Genomic DNA, 22027 nt, shown 5'->3' with positions numbered 1-22027 from the left:
TGAGGTTTTCAGATTTATATAAGAGTTTTCAGAACAGTGCACAGCTGCATGTTTTATTATTATTATTATTATTATTATTATTATTATTATTATTATTATTATCGTCCTCACGTAATGTTTGCTTAGAGTCCTTAGGGCCGAGACCAGACCATGGTCTTGGAACACTGGGGGATAGCCAGTTTTTAGATTATTATTATTATTATTATTATTATTATTATTATTATTATCATCATCATCATTATTATTATTATTATTATTATTATTTATTTCTGTTAAGTACGTGCCTTGGAATGCGTGTTTTCAACTCAAAGACTTATTGATGAAAATTAAATCAACTAATTTATAAAGCGATTATGAAAATTCAACGAGTGCCAAGGCTCGTGGGTTGTTATCTGACATTCCAATTTTAATAGCTAACCACTTTTTTGTCTATATACCTTTTACGAGAAGTGGATAGGACAAGTGTTTGCACACTAGAGGTGAAAAACAGCCTTTATACGCATGTGTACGCATAGGAGATCCCAAAGTCAGTCAGTTCTCTCTGTGGTACATTATAAAACAAGGAGCATACGAACAACCCCCACCCTCGAGAGTACTCTACAGTGTTTTGTACGGGGAGACTCCGCACCAAGGTGAAACCCCTTACCCTTTTGTATACCACTTTGAAAGAAAAGGAACCCTTTTCGTAGACTTTTTTCTAGAAAAAAGGCACTCCTTTCACGTACCTTCTTAAGAAACCAGAAACTGCAAGCGACCGCATACGCTGCCAGCGTTTATCGTATGCGTATGTTTCTGGCTTCTCATTTATGTATTTTCGGACCGCAGGTCTTTTCAGATCCGATACGCTGCGTTTTTAAAGCATGGTTCTGGCCATGCGGTTGAGTGTTTAAATGTTTAGGCTGGCCTTTTCCAGTCACATTTATTCTTTTGCTTTTCAAGACACACCAATCTTGACACTTTGTCTCCTTGCGCCCCGAAACACGTGATGTGGCAACGCGTGTTTCGGGGCGCAGGTGAGTTCAAAGTACGGAACTTGATATAGTGAATGGGTCATTTTGCAATTTATGTGCGTCAGCTGTTGGGCTGGCGTTACGTATCTTCGCTACAAAGTGCTGACGAGCCCCAAGAAGGACGAAACAGCTGTCCACTGTTGCGATCCTACTTTATCGGTTCTTGTCATGTTGGTGTCTCGAAACGTTTTTCACGCAGTATCAGCCTTGCAGTCTATTGTTTGTCTTCTTAAGAACACTGCACCCCTTTTCTAAACCCTTGGAATGAAGTCAATGAACAACACTACGGGAGAACATCAAGCATTGCCAGAAGAGAAGTTAACTAAAAAATAAGTATCGTGTTATTCAATTCCAGTTTACATTACATCTAAATATAGATTTCCCTACCCTTTCATATGCTTGAAGTCTGAAAAAGGTAACCCCTACGGGCGGAGCTTCCCCGTCCAGGCCGTTACACGGAATATCCCACCAGGGGGGGGGGGGGGGGGGCAGTTCAATGTAACTGGAAGACTAGGATCAATTGAAGGCGTGGGTATTCACAGTGCCTCTACCCACCCAGGTGTATAAATGGGTACCGGTGAATTTAATGCTGTGGGTAACCCTGCAACACACTAACATCCCATCCATGGGGGAGTAGAAATACTCGTAGTCGCTTCATGCTAGAGAAACAGCGATATGCGCCGGCCTGATGGGCCACTTGGTTCGAATGCAAACTTTTCTACCTGCCCACTAGCTAGCCCGAGATTCTGAGACTGTTATCATTGCCTGAGATTGGAGACTTGACTGATATATAGACAATAGCCTCCACTTGGCGGGAAAATATGCTCGGATATTTGTCCGCGGACATTATTTGTTCCGAGAAGTGAACAGTTTTCCGAGAGCGTAGCTCGAGAAAAACTGTGAGCTTCGAGGAACAGATAATGTCCAAGGAAAAATATCCGAGCATATTTTCGCCCAAAATGGAGGCTAGTGTGTTTATTATTCTTCAAATCTAGCTGAGGAATATTCGGTCACGTGACGTGTTTAGACCAATCGCGCGCGAGGGGAAATATTTGATGGATTATAATTACTATTAGTATAATTTCCAGAGGTGAATATAAGGATTGGACATTCTGATTGGTCGAAAAGCTCATCATATGACGCTATATTCACCCCGCTAGAGCTTAGTTACTAAGCTTGCCATCTTCACCATCTTGGCAAGTAAACATGGCGGACACTTGCTGAATGTAGTTTTCATTTATTCGAAAGACATCACTCCAAGTCCAGGATATTAGAAAGGATGGAGAATTTTCAAAGTGACTGCTGTCGCCTTTGGACCAAAAATCTTTTCAAGAACTCGTATTCGAGGCATTTAAGAATCAAAAACGCAGTGGTCGCAGTGGTTACGTTGATCGATCGATCGATCGATTGACCTATAATTCATTTTTTTTCCTTCAAACTAAAGATACTCATTTTTAGACGATGATGGCAGCTGTGAATGAAGTCAACAACGATAAAACAGAGGTACCGGATGAATTTATTTTTCGTAGTGTTTCGCTCGTTTGTTTTACTGCCGAACTCGATGAGTAAACTGATTCACAATCGATGTACATGTAAGCTTACTATTAAAACTAGGGCGGCATACGTGTATTGCGTCTGTGTTTTATGTTTTAGTCTGTTATTTTGTAGTCCTTGATATTCACCTCTGAAAATTGTACTAAAACAATTATTCGCCTCAGGCTTAGTGAACATTGGCGAATATTCACCAATGTTCACTTCGCCTTGGGCGAATAATTGTTTAAAATTATTATCCAACTGCAGCGAATACCGTCCAAATAACAGTACAAATATACAGCAATACTGTACAGTTACTTGTACAGCAGAAAACCTGTTTGCCGGACAGGTCGGCGCGCACACACAAAACTGTCACACAGTTTTTTCCCTCTTTTCATTGACAAATTTATTGATTATATCTCTTATTTGATGTTTTAGTTTGTAGTATCGCTTTATATTTTTACTCGTTGTTTGTATTTTGACTCGCCCTACGGGCTCGTAAAAATACGGCACAACTCGTAAAAGTATACAACGATACTACACACCAAAATATCTAATAAGTTATGTTTAACATGCATCATTTTCGGTATACCATTCTATACTCATAAATAATATAACTAGAAACGATGATTAAGTGTGACTTTTCAGTTCATGCAGATACGCAAACCGGAGCAGATCTAAAGATGAGTGTGACTGAGTTTTAGTGACTAAACCTAAAGTAGCTTTGAAAACTAGATCTGAGACTAAATCTGGAAACGGGCAATGAAAAATGATCTGGCATGGAAACGGTGTGGGTTTTAAAGAACTGGACTGAAATTCCGGCTCGCGGAAAAAATAAAACAATTCAAAAAGTACTTTAACCATCCCCTATGGGCTTAGTAGCAATATTTCGATTGTTGTACATAGAGTAAAAACGTTACACACAGTTCAGTCATTATTCAGTGTTCAGTTCTTTTGAGAGCTGATGCACAGAAAGTCACTTTGACTCGTCCTCTGTAGTTCTAAAATCCTTCGTCGTGTTCTTGAGACACGTTGTCGCGATCTCGAGCTTCTCTCGGCGTTAACCTCAAGGAAAATATATTGCCGACCCAACCGGGAGGTCTGGTACTTGTGGATTAGCTCTGCTTGTGACATGCAACGTCGATTTCGTTGGAACTTCCACAAATTCCAATTCGCCTGAAGACATTCTTAACACCCATTCGAAATCCCCTTTTACGAATGGAATAGATGATCGGGTTGCACAGAAAACTGGACATGAAGATACAAGCGGTGACCAGGATTACTTCGGCTGACACTTTGAAACTTGTGATGAACTGACGGCAAAGTCCTGCGATCCAGCCAGAGATACAGCAAAACAAGAACGCTGCAATAACGATGCTTACATCCACAGCCGCCTTCCGTTCTCTTATTCCTCTTGATATCTCTTGTCCGGAATGATTTTCGGGTGCTGCGGTGTTTTCCACTTGGACCGGCGCCACGTCGTTTCTCTGAAGAGTTTTCACTGCTTTGAAAACCCTCCAATTTAGAAACGCGATCACCAGAAAGGGCACAACAAAGAAAAACATCGACTTTAAGGTTGCAGCGATGGCACCGCTCTGTTCCGACCATCCTTGCTCGCAGAAGAACATATCTGGGTTGTAAACGTACTTTCCCCAGCCGAGGAATGGACTGATGCAAATTGGAATCGGTACTATCCAGATGAGAGCCATGAGCACAACTCTGGACTTTGTAATCGTACCATCGTACGTCAAAGGTGATTTCACAACGGCACTGTATCGCTCATAAGACACGGCTATCAGATGAAGAACTGAGTTGAGGAAGAAGTATCTTGCAAAGAATGCATTGAGAAGACACATTGTTTGACCGTATAACCATCTTTCCTTTGCTATGCTTGCGATGCGAAATGAGTTTACGAGAATTAAACAGAGAAAATCTGACACTGCGAGACTGGCGAGCAGAATATAACGCATCACGTGAAATCTTCTTTCCAAAACGATTGTCAATATCACCAGCAAATTTCCAGGAAGGCCGATCACGTTGAAAAGCGCGTGAAACACCGCTATGATTTGGGGAAGAGCCATGCTTGAATAGGGATTGTTTCTCGCAGAAAACTTCGTCGTTTGTGATCACCCTTCTTTTCGTGAAGCGCCGGGAAGCAATAATTTTGATTTTTGTCGCAGCTGATTGTGTCTCGATATTTCGTGTTTCGTGACCGAAAAAGACAACATTCTCTTTTATAACCCTTTTTGAACAACTTAAAAGAGGTCCAGGAACTTGGAAACTCAAAAAGATAACCAATGGGATGATTTCACATTGTCAAAAATTGCCATTTGTTTGGGAGTCTTTTCTTTGCAAAACACCGATCGTATACGCATTGAAAAGCGCATCGCCACAATGGAGACATGTGCGCTTGTTTGTATGTCTTGTTTCGATCGACAATTTTGTTGCTCCATGGCATACCTAGAGAACTTTATCTAATATAGTAATTTGAATAATACTTGATATTTTGCGTGCAAGGGTGCCGGAAAGCTCTCTCTTCCCTTAACACCCTAAAATGAGTTCGGAGGAAATTGGGAACACAGAATAATAATCATTCTCTTCTATATTGTTTCTGCGAGAAGCATCGATTTCCTGAGATTTATTCTCAAGACTAAAAATTAGGAGAAAACTTTACCCTTCTTGCTTTTTTCTTTTGGTCGAAAATTTACAGGAATCAATTTGACAAAATTATTTGAAAATTATTTGGCACTGATTTCGAATTCTTGAAAGAAGAAAACGTTGAAGCTTTTCATTTGTTTGTTGTTTCTTTATAGCATACGTTGAAAAGGTGGATGGAAATTGAAAAAACAACATCTGGTTGTCAAGATGTATTTATTCTTAGTATTAGGGATTATGAACAATATAGTAAATTTTATGTTGGCGTAGTGTCGTTCTGTGAATTAAGCACAAGGAGAGCAAACAAGTTCTGCAATGTATTAAAACTGCAGACAATTTGAAACTAATGGATAATCATTGTACAGAATGGTATTGATTTAGTGACTTAGTAAACTGAATCGTTGTTTGAAAAAGCGTGCTGTATTCTCAGTTTTATTTTCCATATAGACTTGTTTTGCCTTTCCTGTGTTGTTTTAGGATGGAAACCAGCAAAAAGAAGCAAGATGCTAGTGACACTGAGCCGGATAATAACAAAACATTAAGGCGAAGATTTTTATATTGAAAATCGTGTTTATTCGAGATTTACGAAATATCATATTGGAAATGATGACCTATTCAAGTTTGCCAAAAAAAAAACAGAATGAAATGTTTTTAAAATTTTATGTAAAAATAATAACGACACATTTTATCAATAATTTTATGCCAAAAATTAATACTTCCATGGTTAACGCCTTTCGTAGGAATTTTTAAAAATGTTTGTGAAAATATAATAAGGAGACATTTTGTTAATGATTTTTTATCCCAAAAAGTAATACTTTCATAGTGATTGCCTTGAGCCTGTGGAAACGAACTAAAGGCTAAAAAACAATAACGACAGTGTGAGCTGTTTTAAATACCGCTATTATTTTCACAGTAATGCACTGTCGATGTGCCATATATATTTTTTACTTAAACAATCACAGGCTAGATTACACAGTATGATAAATTTAATGTTCATTGGCGCAAGTGTGTATTGAAAATGAAATTGTGAAGTTTTATAAGGCACACACAGTTTGCGACATATTTACCCAAGTAAATCTTGAAGGTACTGCTTCCTACTAGTCTAGATTACTAAGAAATATTATACACAGTAGAATAGGATCGTTTTACTACAGTTATGCTAGATGTACTCGAACTAAATACGGCCAGAACTGTTTGTGCTTGTTTCGTTTTTCTTTAATAATTGTTTACATACTAGTTTAAAGAGTTTAACTCAAGCATAAGGGAGTTTAAGTAACGACGACAGTGATGCCGAGGACAACGTCGATTAAAAAATGAATTTATATCTAACCTTCGAATCTCGCGATACTCTCAAGTCATTTACTTTGTTTCTCTTCGTCAAAACTCGAAAATGAATATGGAACACAGCGTAAAATTCGAAATTAAATATAAATTTTAAAAATTATCCGTCGTGGTTGACATTATCCACACAACGCAGAATTTGGTCATTTCACTTTGATGTTTTACAGAGGATGGCAAAGAAATGTACAAAGAATTATAACGCACGTGCAAAGTCACTGTATTGCTTATTAAACCTTTTGTTTAGCGATGTTCCCGTTGCCGTTGCAGTTGTGGTTTTCTTAAACTACCTTTTATCTCAACTAAGTTGAATTTCAGACATTTTAGCTTGATCAGTGAACTCGCTGAAGCTGTAATCTTCTGGACAATCATTGCTTGGAAATCCTTTAAACGCATGCATCCACTTTAGAGGTGGCTATTCTGTTCACTGAAGTATGGTACTGTGCCATCCCGTTCATTGGAGTAAGATATTGTGGCATCCATCAACCGGACAGGAAGCAAAGAAGGCTTGTACTCGTTTGATCTCACAAAGATATCACAAGACAGTCACAGTAAACCCAGCCGCACATCCTGGCGTTTACCAAGTCCAGAACCACTTCTGAATTTCCAAGCCTTCTTGAACACAAAGCAGCATCGAGGACACAAAATGATTAAGAACTGTGCTAAAAGCATCGTAGACCGATTTAAAAACTTAAAAATATGTAAACGTCAATCTCAGTTGCGGTATGTCGCCGATAAACTTCAGTTTGGGTGATTTTATACAATTAATGCAGTATTCAGTTATCGATTTTGACAATATAGTTGATTTAGTTTTGTATCGATATTGCTGTTGAAAGATTGTCAAGCGTAACGTGGACATGTTTGTAGGACATCCTCAAATCATTATCATCGGAGAAATAATGGAACGCTTAAATCGAATTTATAATTCAACTGCACCATCCACAGACCATCGTGATGCAGTACAGTGATTTTGCATGATTTCTAAGCCGTGAACCTCTTGAATATTCACTCATCCGTTTGATGCATTATTCTAGATCGGTTTGTCAAACCAAACATTTCCACAGTTATGAAACTAAAATATAGGTTAATACCTCATATATGTTAAATGATTTTGTAGCCGATTCGTAATTGTAAATGGACAACCAGTTATAATCACCCCTAGTTTACTTAGATGAACAGATATCCTGGCAGAAGTAGAGTAATATTAAAAAATTGTAACCGTATGAAAAGGATGTGGTTCTTTTTACAGCAAGTTCAAGGGGAAGAGTGTGCGCAGTTCAACAGGACATTGATCCGCCTCAATTAAGACAATTTACCCGCCGCAGTTAGTTGAAATTTTACAACAATAACTTCGAGTTGATCTGTCTGTGAGCTAGCTAGCGCTTACATAGCACTAGGGACATAGAAGTGAAGCTTTGGAATAACCGACAAATTGCTTTCGGATATTTTTTTCACATCTTTTGTCGTTTCAGCTCCCATGCAAATATTCACACTTGTTAACCGTCTTGGGGGAGAGTGGGGAGAAGGGGGTTCTCCCCACAGTTTTGGTAAGGGTGTGTGGCCCGAATCTGGACTCCAGTATCATTATTTAGACCCAATGTGTAATTTTCCGTATCCTATTTCAGACCTGAGCGAAAAATCGATACCCCATTTCAGACCTCTAAAATTAGTACACTGCTCTAATATATGACCGCAGCTACCCAGAATTGGGTTCCATTTGCGTCAACATGTGAGAAGGACTACAAATTTGCCGATGTTGATGTGGAAAAAATAGTTCCTTGCAAAACAAAATACCCAATTTCAAGCCAGAGGGAAAAACATACCCTATTTCAGACCAAAATGGTGAAAATCTATACGCTTTTTCGGATCAAAATAGCTTAAAATCCATTTACCCTTTGGTACCGCACATACGTATATCAGGGTACCCGTAACTCCATGGACACGTAAAAAGTAGAACAGTGCGCTTTTGATTGCGCTGTACTCGCGACCGAGTAACAAAAGCCAAACTTGCTACTTTAGTTGTGAGGGGTCATTGAAACTTCACTTTTTTACGACAGTCGTTTGAAAAGCACTCTAAAGTGTAACTAAACGTTGTTTTATTTACATATAATTCATACTTAATATATTTTCGTCCATATTACTTTGAGACACTGCTCTATTTTAAATAAATACTTCTTTTTAAATTGATTTATACAGCGTTTTCGGGTTCATAATTTAGCTCGGTTGTCCGAAAATATCATATTATTTGTCATGAAAATTACTGCACTGTTCCTTCAATCGTATCTTAAATTAAAGATATTTATAGGCAGACTCCTTTTCACTATGCAACTATTTTCAGAATCCTTTTCTTTTAGGACGCTTTCCATTTCACTTTACGTGTAACTATTGGATTGATCCTTTTCACGGATATCTCCAATTCTACATCAAACCATTCAGAACTCGTTTAGAGGCTGACTCTGTATCACAATACAACTGAATGTTCTCGTAATCGATTTTAGAGGATTTCAATTTTATGATCATCAAACAGCCATTCTTGACATTCTTTAGAGACATACTCCACTACATTATACTTTAAATCAAGTAAATCATTAACAGTCTTTTTGCTTGCTACTTTGTCAACAAGCAACAAACAGTCGTGCATATAGGCATGTATATGTATTTGGAGTCTGTGAGTATGAACGTTCACTCGTGGATAAGTTCTGAAACCGGACAGATGTATAAAAGCTTGGTGGACGCCCGAGAGCGGGTCTTATTGATGAAGAAGGCACAGGTTTTAGAAAGTAGCTTAGTCTGTCATGGTGAACCAAGGATGCTGTAGAACTTGTTTCAGAGTTGGCCGGTTGTCGGGTGTTGTGTTTAACAGTGTGGCGACGAGATTCTTCACCTCTGTGTAGAAGAAAACAAAATGAAATATTTAAACTGAAAGTGAAAGGAAATGAAACCTTGAGAGTCCCTGTTTTTTAACCCTTCTTTAGGGGACCTGTTCCATTCTCGTTCCCAGAGCCTCGACGCGTTGTCAGCGAACGACATTTTAAAACGAGCAGCACTGGGGGTGAGAATGGAACTGTACTGAAATCATCTCAGGAACATGGGTAGAGCAATTAACCGCTGTGATGCTAGCTCGCCTTCCGATTTCTCCCAGAGTCTCGATTTCTTGGTGCTAAGTAACACGAGCCTCTGGCTCTGAAACAGACTAGTGAAGACAATGACCGTTTGCGCATGCGCATGTTTGAAGTCAGAATATCATAATGGCGTGAGTACTGTGATGATTTCTTTCTCAGCTCGTCCCGAAAAGCTAAGACAGCGTTCCTTTTGATCAGCGCCAAGAACCGTGACCTCTGCCTGGACCCGAAGTTCTGCGCATACACAGAGAATCTTTTGTTATTCTCAGCCAATCAGATTTATCAAATCTAACCGGAAGTAACATTGGGCAGATTTTGACCGGAAGTTAAATTTCTCAGATTTCACCGGAAGTTCGTGAATCATGGACTTCCGATATTGCACCTGTCTATAGGTCGTGATTCTTAGAAGCTCGGACTCAGGCAATGAGGATGTGATGACTTCAGAAGGACCAATAGGAAGATAATTGTTAAATACCTGGAGAAAACTGCTGTGGCACTCTAGGAGCCATGCAAAGTGCGTGGTTAGGTTTCTCAAACGCAGTCACGACGGGAGACAACATATCTACCAGGAGGATTCCCATTTGCCACACGGTGCCCTGGCAGCCGTCGTATTTCCTTGATTTTATGAATTCAGGAGGCATGTATTGATTGGTACCTGGTTGAAAAAGAAATAATAGCGTGATTGATCCTAGCGGGTCATTTTACTTCTTCGTTCCTCTTGGATACCACCAAGTCTTCAAGACAGTTTTGCAGTCCTTGATGTGAATGACAATTAACTAAGTACAGGTAAATTTATTTAGGCCCCGTCCAAATTTGAAAACGGGGTTTTCATTTCGGCTGAAAACGCATTAAATCTTTTCCGTCCACACTACGCCGGGGAAAGTTGAAAACGCAACAATCACCGGTCATTTTGGATTTGTGTTTGAACAAAACTCGGACAGAGAAGTCACATGATTTTTGTGATCTCATCGTTTTCGAAAAGGTCCTTTTTTCCTGTTTTCCGTCCACACCAAAACGCAAAGCCGGCGTTTTCAAATCTCTCCGACGTATTGTTAACGGGGAGTAAGTCCGTTTTGTTTGAACCATTTACAGTAGTTAAGACAACAAATGCTGCAATTTTTTCGTATCTGGAGACCAAAACTTAAACAAACTCTCTAAATAATACGACACAATACAAGTAATTTACTAGACGTTATAATTTTGACCAGGTTGAAGATGGTTGTCTCGATAATTTCACTAGGCTTGCACCACGAAATCAAAGCGGCCCGAACAATACGTTGAATGAAAAGATTATGCCGGTTAGAAGTTTAAAACCCGTACATTGCGGCTCTATTCTAACTTAGTATAAATTTACCAGCGTTCTATCACGAATGCCGTTCTCTGATTGGCTACGCTACTCACTAGCTATTCTGTTGTAGATAGTGAGCAGCCTAGCAGTTTGCGGTTGTTAAAAAAATGGCGGCCGCTTCCTTGTGTTTTCGAAGTGTCTGTGAAGAGGAATCAGCTAGCGTTTTGAACGACTAGTAGGTTTATTCTAAAACAACTAGATTATTCGCTGTCGATTTCTATGCGTGATAGCGGACTCGGGCTGCGCTCTCGTCATCTATTAAGCGATAGAAATCTCGAGCTCATAGTGGAATTGTTAAAAGTTTTAACTCGCACAAGATAATTAATGCCTTCTTGTGAAGTCTACACAGTGCCTTTATTTGAACTAAAAGGAACATCTGCGGAACAATTTTTACCTCTAAATGTCGTGAAAGGTTCTCTCTGGATCTCAGATGCCAACCCAAAATCAATCAACTTGGCTTCATCAGTGCGCATGTCCACCAAGATATTTTCTGGTTTGATGTCTCTATGAACGACACCTCTGTCTTCGCACTTAATGTTGGCCTCTAAGATTTGGGCGAAGTACCTCCTAACTTCTTTCTCTGTTAGCGGCTTGTTCTCGTTATTTCGGTCTTGTATAATGTCAAACAAGTCCTTGCATTCTTCCGGTCGCTCCATTACGAAACAGTAAAATTCGTCTGTGAAGATTAGCTGGTAGATTTTGATGACGTGGCGGTGACGTGCTAGACGTTGCAGATACGCCTCGGCGGGGATCAGTCGCCCATTCAGCTATAACAAGAGAGGGGAGGGAGGGTGAGGTATTGATACACTTAGCTATCCCTGGCGAAAGCTGAAGTTTAAGGCTTTAGCCCTTCGTCGGAGCTGAAATATAAGTTTGCTCTTCTTTCAAGTTTTAAAATTTACCCCTTTGGGGTAAATTTGAGATCTTTCGAAATAACGCGGAAAATAAGCAATTCTTGTTGTTGTTATTATTGTTGTTGTTGGTGGTGGTGGTGGTGATGTTGTTGTGACCGTTACTAACCTTTTTATACTCGGACACTGAATTCCTCTTTACAAATTTAAGCGCCACCTGAAAACAAAACAAAATTCAGTACCCTTTTTCATACTCTTCGTATTTTATTATTCTAATCAATCTATTCTGTGTCAATGTCTTGAAAGTCACGTTTGCTTTAGGGTCGCTTATAGGAAGGAGGGAGTTAAGGGGTGGGCCATTTAACACTTTTGAGGAGAGGTGTGTGCGTGAGTGATTAGCTACAATCAGAGTTGAATATATATATATTTTTAAAGCTTTCATGCACTAGGAAATTTTTTTTCTCTGTTCATGTGTATGTATAATGTTTTTTCTGTGTAACATGCTTATATCAGCACACTGAACGAGCGTGGATTTTTTATTTCGGAATTCAGGGTGGTGTACATGAATTTTTTTGGATAAAGTATGATATGCTTGCAAGCTATTTGCTTTTCAAAATCACCCACCCCTCCCTCAAAAGGCAAATGGTCCCCCTCCAAATCGAATCATCACGGTGATCATTTGATGAAGAAGAAACCAACATTAAATGAACATACCGGCACATTGTCTTTCTTGCGTGTTGCAGCGACGACCTCTCCAAATGAACCAGCTCCGAGGAGTGTGCCTATCTCGAAGTTAGCAAAATCAGCTGAAATTTACAAATAAATAAGTAAATAATAAGAATACGGTTCTATTACGCTTGTATGTTCGTGATTAACTAAGCTTAATTGAGACCGCTTACTGGGAGAATAGCGGCCCTAACCATAGGCATTTTGGACCGAACTCGCTTAATTTTGCTCGATCAGAAATGTCAAGACCTGGTGAAAATATTCACTCAATACGGCCCTCGCTTTTGTTTTATAAGTAAGATAAAGACTGCATATGAGCCTAGTGGCCCATCGGGCCGGCGTTTATCTCCGGCTTCTGTAGCATGAAGCGACTAGGAGTATTTCTACTTCCCCATGAATAGGATGTCAGTCCATCGCAGGGTTACCCCTCTGCATTTAATTTCTCGATTCTCATTTATCCCTGATATCATGTCTGTTGAGTAGCTGTTATTTGTGATGAAAATTGGCAATATACGCCGGAGAAACTGTTTCACATACCAGTATTAGCAAGTTGCTTGACATACTCAGGTGGTTCTGAATTTTTGACGTCTTCGACAAAATCGGAATCTTCAGGAGTGTAACATCCAGGCAGTGATCGATTTTCCTCGTTTAACGAGTCATTCTCCTGAAAGAATAAAATTCACATTATCCAGTCAATACGACAGAACAAATATTACAGATCGAACATGATATGTAATTTAAAGCAATTTTGAAGTTAAAGTACGTACTCCATAATCGAGAGAAAGTTCACGACCATTGTTTTTCGGCTGTGGGTGACCATTCTTAGGCCTGCTGCCTTCACGTCTTAATTTCTTTCTTCTGAGGCAAGAAAGTAGAAACAAAGTTAATGCAAGACATTCTTGATTAGTGATATAAAAGAGTGCATTTGTTAGAATTTTTAGGTTGCTGTTTTTGCTCTCACCTCAATAATTTTGAACTGCTGTTGTATTGACGTACTTTGAGAACATCCTGTAAGGATATAACAAAAAAACTTATGAAGTACTCGCTTCCTTGTCAACTAAAACATTGAGCTTAATTGTTTCCTTAAGTATTCTGCAGCAAACCGAGTTCTGTTTTGCTTACCCTGTTCTCTGTACGCTTTCGTTTCGTCGGAAGTGGGTCAGAAACTGCTTTTCGCTTTCTAGATGCTCGCTTCTCGTAACTGGATTTTTCTGGGGTGCAACATCTTGATAAAGATCGGTTTTCCTCGTTTAAGAAGCCTCTTCCCTGTAGAGAGAAACCTTACTTAATCAATGCGAAATGAAAGAATAGCTTTGCTGACATTTCAAAGGAAAATAGAAGCAGTGTTTTCAAAACATTTCTAACAGCGTACCTGACATCATACAACAAGTTCAAATGACGGGGGAAATTTTACTGAATTCTGATTGGTCTTCCGCTTGAAGTCCATCTTAAGACTTCTTTGTTCCTGATTGGCTGAGTGCCTCGCGTCCTGCATTTAGTTGGCTTAGAACGAAGTTCAAAGTGTACTTCAACATTCAACGGCTTTGTTTCATTGGCAAGGAAAAATAATCGGCTTATGGCTTGTAAGGAAGGTAAAAGTTGAACTTCAGCTTTTAATTGAATTAATTGAGATCGTTTATGTTAAATGACTCGAAGGCTTAGACAGAATCTGGACAGAATCATGAGGTCGAAGAAATTCATGGCCGCCAAAGCTAATTCCCGTTCTTCGCTACTGCTTTTCATTCAGATCAGACAAAGTTTTTAATATCTACGGCGACATAAATAGCATGGATCCTGAAAAATTTTGACTGGGATGGTAAGAACGTACTTCACAATTGCAGAAGTTATTTTACTAGTTCTCTGGACTTATTAGCTTACAACAACTTTCATTTACGCAGAATTTTCTCACTTACGACATCATGCTTCGTGCAAGTGTAAAAAGGTTCTGTTGGTTGGATTTTATGGCGAAATGATCTTTCACTGTCGTCAGTTGTTCAAATCTGTTCAGGTTAGTGATCTTGTATTGTTCTAGCATTTTTTCATGTGGATCAATTTACAAATGACTATTTAAAAATTAAGCTTACTTTATACCAGTATGGGAAGCAGCCACAGTTTCTACAACCAACCTGGTTGTAGAGATGGTTTTTACTTGGTTTACCCTCTTTCACTTGTATTTTCAAATGTCAGAAATAGCACTGGCATGTACGAAGTATGAAACATCTTTTTACATCGATACTAGAAAAAAAAACTTTAGTTTATCTTACCTCGCAATCGAGGGACGATTCATCACATCGTGTATTCTTATTTGAATAAGTATTCTTTGGTTTTTTGCCTTCGCATCTCAAATGGTTTCTCCTGAGAAAAAAGAAGCGAAGATTTAGAAAAAAAGAAGCGTACATTTGTTAGAATTTGACAGCTGAGTTTTGTGTTCTTACCTTGGAAGGCGAGGACTGCTTTTGTATTGTCTTTTGACGAGGAAATTCTGTAAAAATATAAGAAAAATTCGATTTTAAAGTTGGTGTTAAGAAACCATTGTAAAACCTCCTCTCTCCGGCATTGTGCAAATATTTTAACGCTCCAAAAAAATGTGGAAAGATGAAACATTCTTTCGTACACGCCCTGTACCGCACCGGCTCGCAAGTATAAAAGTGGATTTCAATCGATTTTAAAATACTTTCTAATTACCTCAATCAGAAGCTAAGCTTCTGCCATTGCTTCTAATTCAGTCTGTTAACACATTCTTTTAAGGATTCCGTAAGCTAAATCTTAACTCACCCCTTCCTCTGCCCGTTTTCGCTTTCCCGGAAGGGGCTCAGATTTTGCCTTTCGCTTCCTCGATCGTAGTCCCGATCCCAAAATCGGATTAGCATTCATCTTATTTTCTCCAGATAAATTTGCTTTGTTTGTAACCTGTTGCTTAATCTCAGACATAATGTTCAATCTTGATGAAGCAACCAAATAAAACTCAATCGCGAACGAATAGATTACTTGAATTCTCTCCTTGATGAAAGCAAGCTTGTCCGTACACAAGTGCTGGTTTCTATGGTAAACTACACACTAAAGACATGCTGTCGTTTATGACGCTGCTTTGATGTTTTGCTCGTGCTAGTGCTCGCGCGCGTAAAAAAAAAAACAATTTTTCTAAGCATAGACAAGGAGCTTTAATCCATAAACGACATAAACGAAAAACGCTGGCCGAGAGCAACGTTTTTATGATAATCTGAGCCCGCCAGTCACAACATTTTCCTATTACATTGCGTTACCGTGAACAGGAACCAGTGCGCCATTATAAAGGCTAACTTAGGCTAACCAGAGTGATATTCACTACTAACGGACATAGAGTATTTTATTAAACGAAGTGTAATACTCCGGTGTCCAGTTGGGCCGAAAAGCACTCCGTTTAGCGCGAAAGTCGCTACGGTTAGCCTGAATGGCATACCGGTTAGCCTGTTTACGGTTAGTTCTTAATACTTGTAACTACATAGTCGCAAATGGAAAATTTTCTGACTGCCGGACATGGACTCTCCGAAAAAGAACGGAATTCGCCAGCAAAAATGCTAAAATTCTCCTTTATTGAAACCACATCCGAAAAATACAGATCTCAATAGACAGGGCTTTTTTCCTCTCAAATTTTGCGCAGCTCGCAAAATGGTCAACAAAAAAATATGACATGGACTATTCACTAATAAAAATTTCTTAAACGTTGAATATTAGGAGTTTGTTCGATCCTGAAATTTAGGTGTCGATCGTTTTACCTTCAAAATTAAACGAGTTCTAAATATATGTTATTCGCCGGCTTATGGTCGGTCCGTATAGTGAAAAACTGTGACCGAGGTCTTGAAAATGCTGCCCGAGGCTGCGTTTTTATTACTATTATTCTATATTTTCATATTTTATATTTTATGTTGTATATTGTATGTTGTATTATTGTAGCCTAAGCCGTGTATTAAACTGTGATAAAACACAATGGGCATTTGAGAACACAAGGGAAATGTAGAGAAAAAACGAGTTGTAGGCGAGCGTTTTCTATATTTCTCGAGTGTTCTCAAATGTCCGGAGTGTTGTGTCACAGTGTAATACACGGCTTAGGCTTCTTCGTTTGCTTTATGATATGGGCGAAAAACAATAAAACACGCTTTTTCTATGATTTATACTCTGATAAAACATGGGTTTTTGACCAATCAGAGCACGCTTAGGGTCCTATCTATATTATAAATTGTAATATTGTATATTGTATATAGTATATAGTATATAGTATATAATATTTGTATGTTGTATATAATTTGTATATTGTGTGTTGTGCATTGTTTATTATGTATTGTTTACTGTATATTAAATATTGCATATTGTATATCATTGTATGTTGTATACAATCTTTCACAAGCATCCGATGCGTGTAGATGTTTTCATGAAGCAATATATAAAACACAAATGAAGATAACATACGTTTATAAAGAACACCTATATTTCGACCGACTTGTCGGTCTTCGTCAGGGTGAATGAAGAAGCATCGTTGTACACAAATTTCTACTGTGCCACTGAAATACGAAAATGCGCATTACGATTATAACTGTAAATATGTACATTGTATATTGCATATAACTTGTATATTGCATATTTCACATTTTATCTTTTTAAGATTTTCTTTCTTTGTAAAATATTAGGTTAGTTACATTTTATGGCAGGTCCACACCAGCCCTTAGGCTGCCATATTCAGACCTGCCTTACCAAACACTATATGTATAGGTATGTATATATTCATATTTTTTAGGGGCTGCTCCATTTTATATCCACACTCCACCCTCCACCCCCCACTCCCTAGAAATGACATTTTCTGAGGGGGTCACTCATAAACAAGATTTTCTGAGGGTTATCATTCAAAATGTTCATGTCTGAAGGGGTACAATACCAAGAGTAAATTTCTAAGGGAGAGTGAAGAAAGTTGCATCATCAACAGGGTTATAGGGATATAGTTTTTCTGATGAGGACCGTACTGCAAAATGCTAAATTTCTTACGCCCCACTGTTAAATAGGCTCTTTTCCTAAGGGGGAAAAGGGTAACTCCAGGAAAAACTGTCTGAAAGGGTCAGGAAAAAAGGTCCTTATTAATAGGGGGCGGGGCGGGGTGTACAAGTATGTTAAATGGAATAGATACCTTACAGATTTACAGAATTGTATAGGAACTGCCTATTATGAGAGATTTTATGGTATCCATCATTTCCTTATTCAGGTCATTCCCCAACAAATGATTATCCAGCGAATCCAAGTCCAATTGATGCAACTGAATCAAACAGCTTTCCACTCAGTCTTGATGAACAAATCACGCACAAGAAGGTATTCTTAGAGGAGCACATTCCATCACAATCTAAAATAATACTCATTGGACATTCCATAGGAGCTTACATAATACTTCACCTTCTTAAAAACTGTAATAGAGCTACAGATGTGACCAAAAGTATTCTATTGTTTCCGACCATCAAAAGAATGGCAATATCGCCCAGTGGCAGATATGTTACTCCGATGGTGACATATTTTAAGTGGTTTGCAATAGCTGCAGTCACTGCTTTTTCTTGTTTACCTGAGTTTGTTAAAAAAGAACTTGTCCAGTGGTGGTTGAGCAACAAGAAGAATTTAATGCTGAGCTCGGTGGACTCAGTGCTCAAGCTTCTTACTCCACAGTCTGTAAATGGTTGTTTGACAATGGCACGTGATGAGATGAAAGAGGTGGTTGACCCAGATGAAGAGGTATGCCATAAAATAATCCCGGTCTGCAGTCTGCGTTTTGCACTCACAAAGGTTTGAAATTTCACTTTAGAAGTTGGTATTTAGATTTGATTACAAGTGAAGCTTAGAGAGCAGGGAGGGTGACTGTATACAAAGCATGTATTTTTTTTTTTTTTTTTTTTTTTTTTTTTTTTTGCAGCGCGAGTGAGTGAGAGCAGGTGAAAGCCTGCTCATACCAGGCTTATTCAACAAGAAGAGCCGTATGACGTCTTCAGTATTGAACATGTAACATGACTAGGAGAACGTTGTACTGCCCTGTAGCTTTCATTTAAGTGGTCACACACTAAGTTTTCATCCTCACATTTTTTATTGAAGTCTAACTTCAAAGACACAACTGACTGAAAAGAATCTACACATTTAGTTAACATTGATTGAGAGGAACTTTAAAAACAGCACACTCCTGGAGTGTCAAATTTCAAACAAAAAGGAATGAAATTTAATATCACTTTGCAAAAGTAAATATTAATAACACAAATAGTATTATATGAAAGTGCTGTCTTTTAAATGGTCACACACAAGAGTGTGTTCCACAGACTTAAATGTTAGAACCACCTTGTTCAGCATAATAAACAGCACCACATGAAAGTACTGCTCAATAGCTTTCATTTGAAAGGTCACACACTAAGGGTTCATCCATAGAATTAAAAGTTAGAACCACCTTGTACAGCATAATAAACAGTACCATACGAAAGTACTGCTCAATAGCTTTACTTTGAATGGTCACACACCAGAGTTTCATCCATAGATTTAAAAGGTAGAACCACCTTGAACAGCACAGTGCTTAGTTCTCATCTGAATGGTCAGAAATGCTCTAGGATGCCATACAGTCCTTGCAGCAAATAACTGATAATGGACACTATTGTTTCTGCACTGACATTATCAATTTTCTTTCTCAGGTGATTGAACAAAATTTGAAGAAGTTGATATTTTACTATGGAGCGACTGACCATTGGGCACCAGTCTCCTATTATGAAGACATGAAAAAGAAGTTTCCTGAAGGGGAGATCTGTCTTTTTGAAAGGAAGTTAAAACATGCATTTGTTTTGTAATCTTCAGAGGAAGTCGCTGAAATGATTGCACCCTGGATACAAGATGTGATTGTACAGGACTGGCAACAAGGGCTGTAAGCCGTAACACCTGTTACGGCTGAGTATGTTTGATGGGCCCTTGATGTTATGAGTGAACTTATTTGTAATTGATACAATTCAGTCATAAAGTAAGAAGTTTGTTACAGGTGTGAAGATCAAAGTTACAGGTGAATCAAACTTAATGACAAAACTCAACTTAGCACTGAGGAAGGGCTACAGTTGTGTGGTTAGTTACCTGGCCTGTGAATACAAGCGAGGCTGGAGGTGACCTGTCTTTGACCAGGTAACTGTAAAATGGTCTATTAGCTGAAGAAAGACCTGTGGTTTGGTTTGCGTTTCACTTCAGTAGTGCCAGTCCCAGGACAAAGCTCACGGTCAGCAGGAAACCGCTGTAGGTGACAGATGAGCCCGTGTTACAGAAGTCAGTGTAACAGCATGCAACTTTACGCACTTTTTTACTCTTCTGGGTTTTGCAATGAGATTTTTCGTCATCACACGTCTCTTGGGTTCCGCAAATGTTGTACACCCATTTTCCTACCCACTCTTCATCTAGACTATCTACATCCTCCCAGACCCTGATACACATGTCTTCTTCTGGCCGGCACGTCTTCTCGTGGTAGTCCTTATTAGCTTCTAGCTTGCTCTTTGGCCATCGCAGCTTGATTAAAACTGTAAAACAAACAGCGGTGATAAACATTTTAAAAACATGCATTTTATAAACTTGACGTTTCGTATGCTAGTCAACATACATTTTCAAAAGTATCACCGTTAAAATTTTTGGAAAGCTATTTATACTGTATCAGTGGGGGTCTGGAACCTAAACAGAAAAACATCTGCAGTAGAAATTTAAGACGTTTCAAACGGAAACTGTCTATAAAGTGAACAATGGAAAAGCTTTCCTGGTAAAGTAAAAGCTTTTCACTGCTGACATTGACATTGACATTGAATGCCAATAATAGGGCCGATAATAGGGACAAAGTCGATTTAAAAATGAATTTACAGATATTTTATCTAAGCCGAATTTCGCGATACTCTCAAGTCATTTAGTCTGTTTCTCTTGTCAAAAGTATCTTGAAACTGGATATGGAACACAGCGTGAAATTCAAAATATAAATTTTAAGACTCATCCGTCGTGGTTCACGTTCGTCGGTTTCACAACGCCGCTAGAATTTGGTCATTTCACGTTGTTGTCAGCGCGTGCGCAATTTACGCTACCAGCGCACTTCGGTAAGATCAAACAGAGCCACACGGAGCTAGTTTTTCTCCTTCTTTTGCACTTGTTTTCTTTCTGTTTTTCTATTGTTCTATTTTTGCTTGTAATTTGTTATTTAATTTGCATCTTGTGAAACACAAAGAAAATACATCTAAAATGTAAACGGATTCACAAGTTATTGAGTTCAGGGCGGAAAAAAATATATAAGCGCCCTGATTGAGTTATTTTTATTTTCCGCGCTCAGGCTGACGTTAGCAGCCCGGAAGTAAAATTTCGCCTCTTTAGCAACGCGCGCGAGCGCGCGCATGAATCGGTTACTGGGCGCTCTTAAAAGGTGGACAGAAACCAAAGAAAATTCAGAAAAAATGGAGCAATAGATCGGATTACCTAAATTCTTAAAGAAATTTAACTGAGCCTGCTCGAAATTCTTCCGGCAGGACATTTTTAGTAGCTGACTGCCGTAGCCGGAAATGTCCGAAGACTAGATTTGCCTGTTCAGTAACAGTTCAAAATTCAGCTGAGATATAATAACAAAAAGCCTTCTGGTCCAGTTCTAAGCTTTATCATATCGCTGAACACACATTACAGCGAACAAATGAGCAAATGTCTCTAGGAAGTCCCTTGGCAGTTTGTGGTCTCATTCAAGTTAAAAATTACATGTGTTCGTAAGTTCGACAACTCCTTGAACTATGCAAGTCGACGGCGTAAAGTGCTTTCTTTTCTCTCACTGTGCGTAGAAAATGTATGTTCTATTTCCGGCTTTTAAAATCAGTAATGTCTTCCAAAATGTATCTCTACCACTTCACAGGAGACTGTTGTCTGCAACTGCGACTATTATTTTTATATTTTCTCAGAAAAGTGCCCTTAAATGGGCATTCTTAGGTCAAAGACTGTTCTGTCACAGCGTGTCTGTTATTCTTTCGGTCGTAATAATACTAAGTGCATTTAGGATCAATAAGGCGTCAATCTCAGAGTGATTTTACCTAACCCGTGAAATAGTTACTGCACAATTAGATGCTATTGAATAAAAATTTCATGGTTTTCTTTTATTAGTTATGACTTTTTTGACTTACTGCTACAGTAAATGTTGTTTCACGGGTTAGATAAAATCACCCTCCTGCGGAAATATTTTACAGAATGATTAAAATGCGTTACCATAAAAACAAAAGGGAAAAAAGCAGATTAAAGAGGCGAGCGCTCATGGCACGCTTCCTTGCTGTTGCAAAATTTAAAGAACTTCCACGTGCACAAAGAAACAAAAACCACCCGAACTTACAGAATGAATTTAATTATTCTTCAATTAAATAACTATACAACTGCCGAGAAACAAGGAAATAGAAAACCATTCAGTTAATCTCC

General features: G+C 38.7%; 3 protein-coding genes across 3 annotated transcripts; 1 reads left to right on the top strand and 2 right to left on the bottom strand.

Moving 5' to 3' along the window:
* Positions 1-3641: 3641 nt before the first annotated feature.
* LOC110049104 (octopamine receptor beta-1R-like) lies at positions 3642-4624 on the bottom strand. The gene has a single exon (XM_020754874.2). The coding sequence runs from the start codon at positions 4622-4624 to the stop codon at positions 3659-3661; it is 966 nt and encodes a 321-aa protein (XP_020610533.1). The 3' UTR covers positions 3642-3658.
* A 4446-nt stretch (positions 4625-9070) lies between these two features.
* On the bottom strand, positions 9071-15713 carry LOC110049127 (serine/threonine-protein kinase pim-3-like). Its single transcript, XM_089272397.1, has 12 exons — positions 15359-15713; positions 15019-15065; positions 14848-14938; positions 13706-13849; positions 13545-13591; positions 13351-13441; positions 13121-13247; positions 12572-12663; positions 12027-12074; positions 11401-11773; positions 10134-10313; positions 9071-9422 (listed from the first exon to the last, which is right to left on the bottom strand). Exons 1-12 carry the CDS (start codon positions 15512-15514, stop codon positions 9322-9324), a joined length of 1497 nt encoding a protein of 498 aa, XP_089128523.1. The 5' UTR covers positions 15515-15713; the 3' UTR covers positions 9071-9321.
* A 1903-nt stretch (positions 15714-17616) lies between these two features.
* On the top strand, positions 17617-19655 carry LOC149105903 (lipid droplet-associated hydrolase-like). The gene is made up of 2 exons (XM_089271668.1): positions 17617-18328; positions 19264-19655. Exons 1-2 carry the CDS (start codon positions 18068-18070, stop codon positions 19414-19416), a joined length of 414 nt encoding a protein of 137 aa, XP_089127794.1. The 5' UTR covers positions 17617-18067; the 3' UTR covers positions 19417-19655.
* The last annotated feature ends 2372 nt before the right edge of the window (positions 19656-22027 follow it).

This window comes from Orbicella faveolata, unplaced genomic scaffold (genome assembly GCF_042242905.1).
Source record: "Orbicella faveolata isolate gen_17 unplaced genomic scaffold, um_ofav_v1 contig_34, whole genome shotgun sequence".
NCBI lineage: Eukaryota > Metazoa > Cnidaria > Anthozoa > Scleractinia > Merulinidae > Orbicella > Orbicella faveolata.
This window is presented reverse-complemented; position numbering and strand designations above follow the sequence as displayed.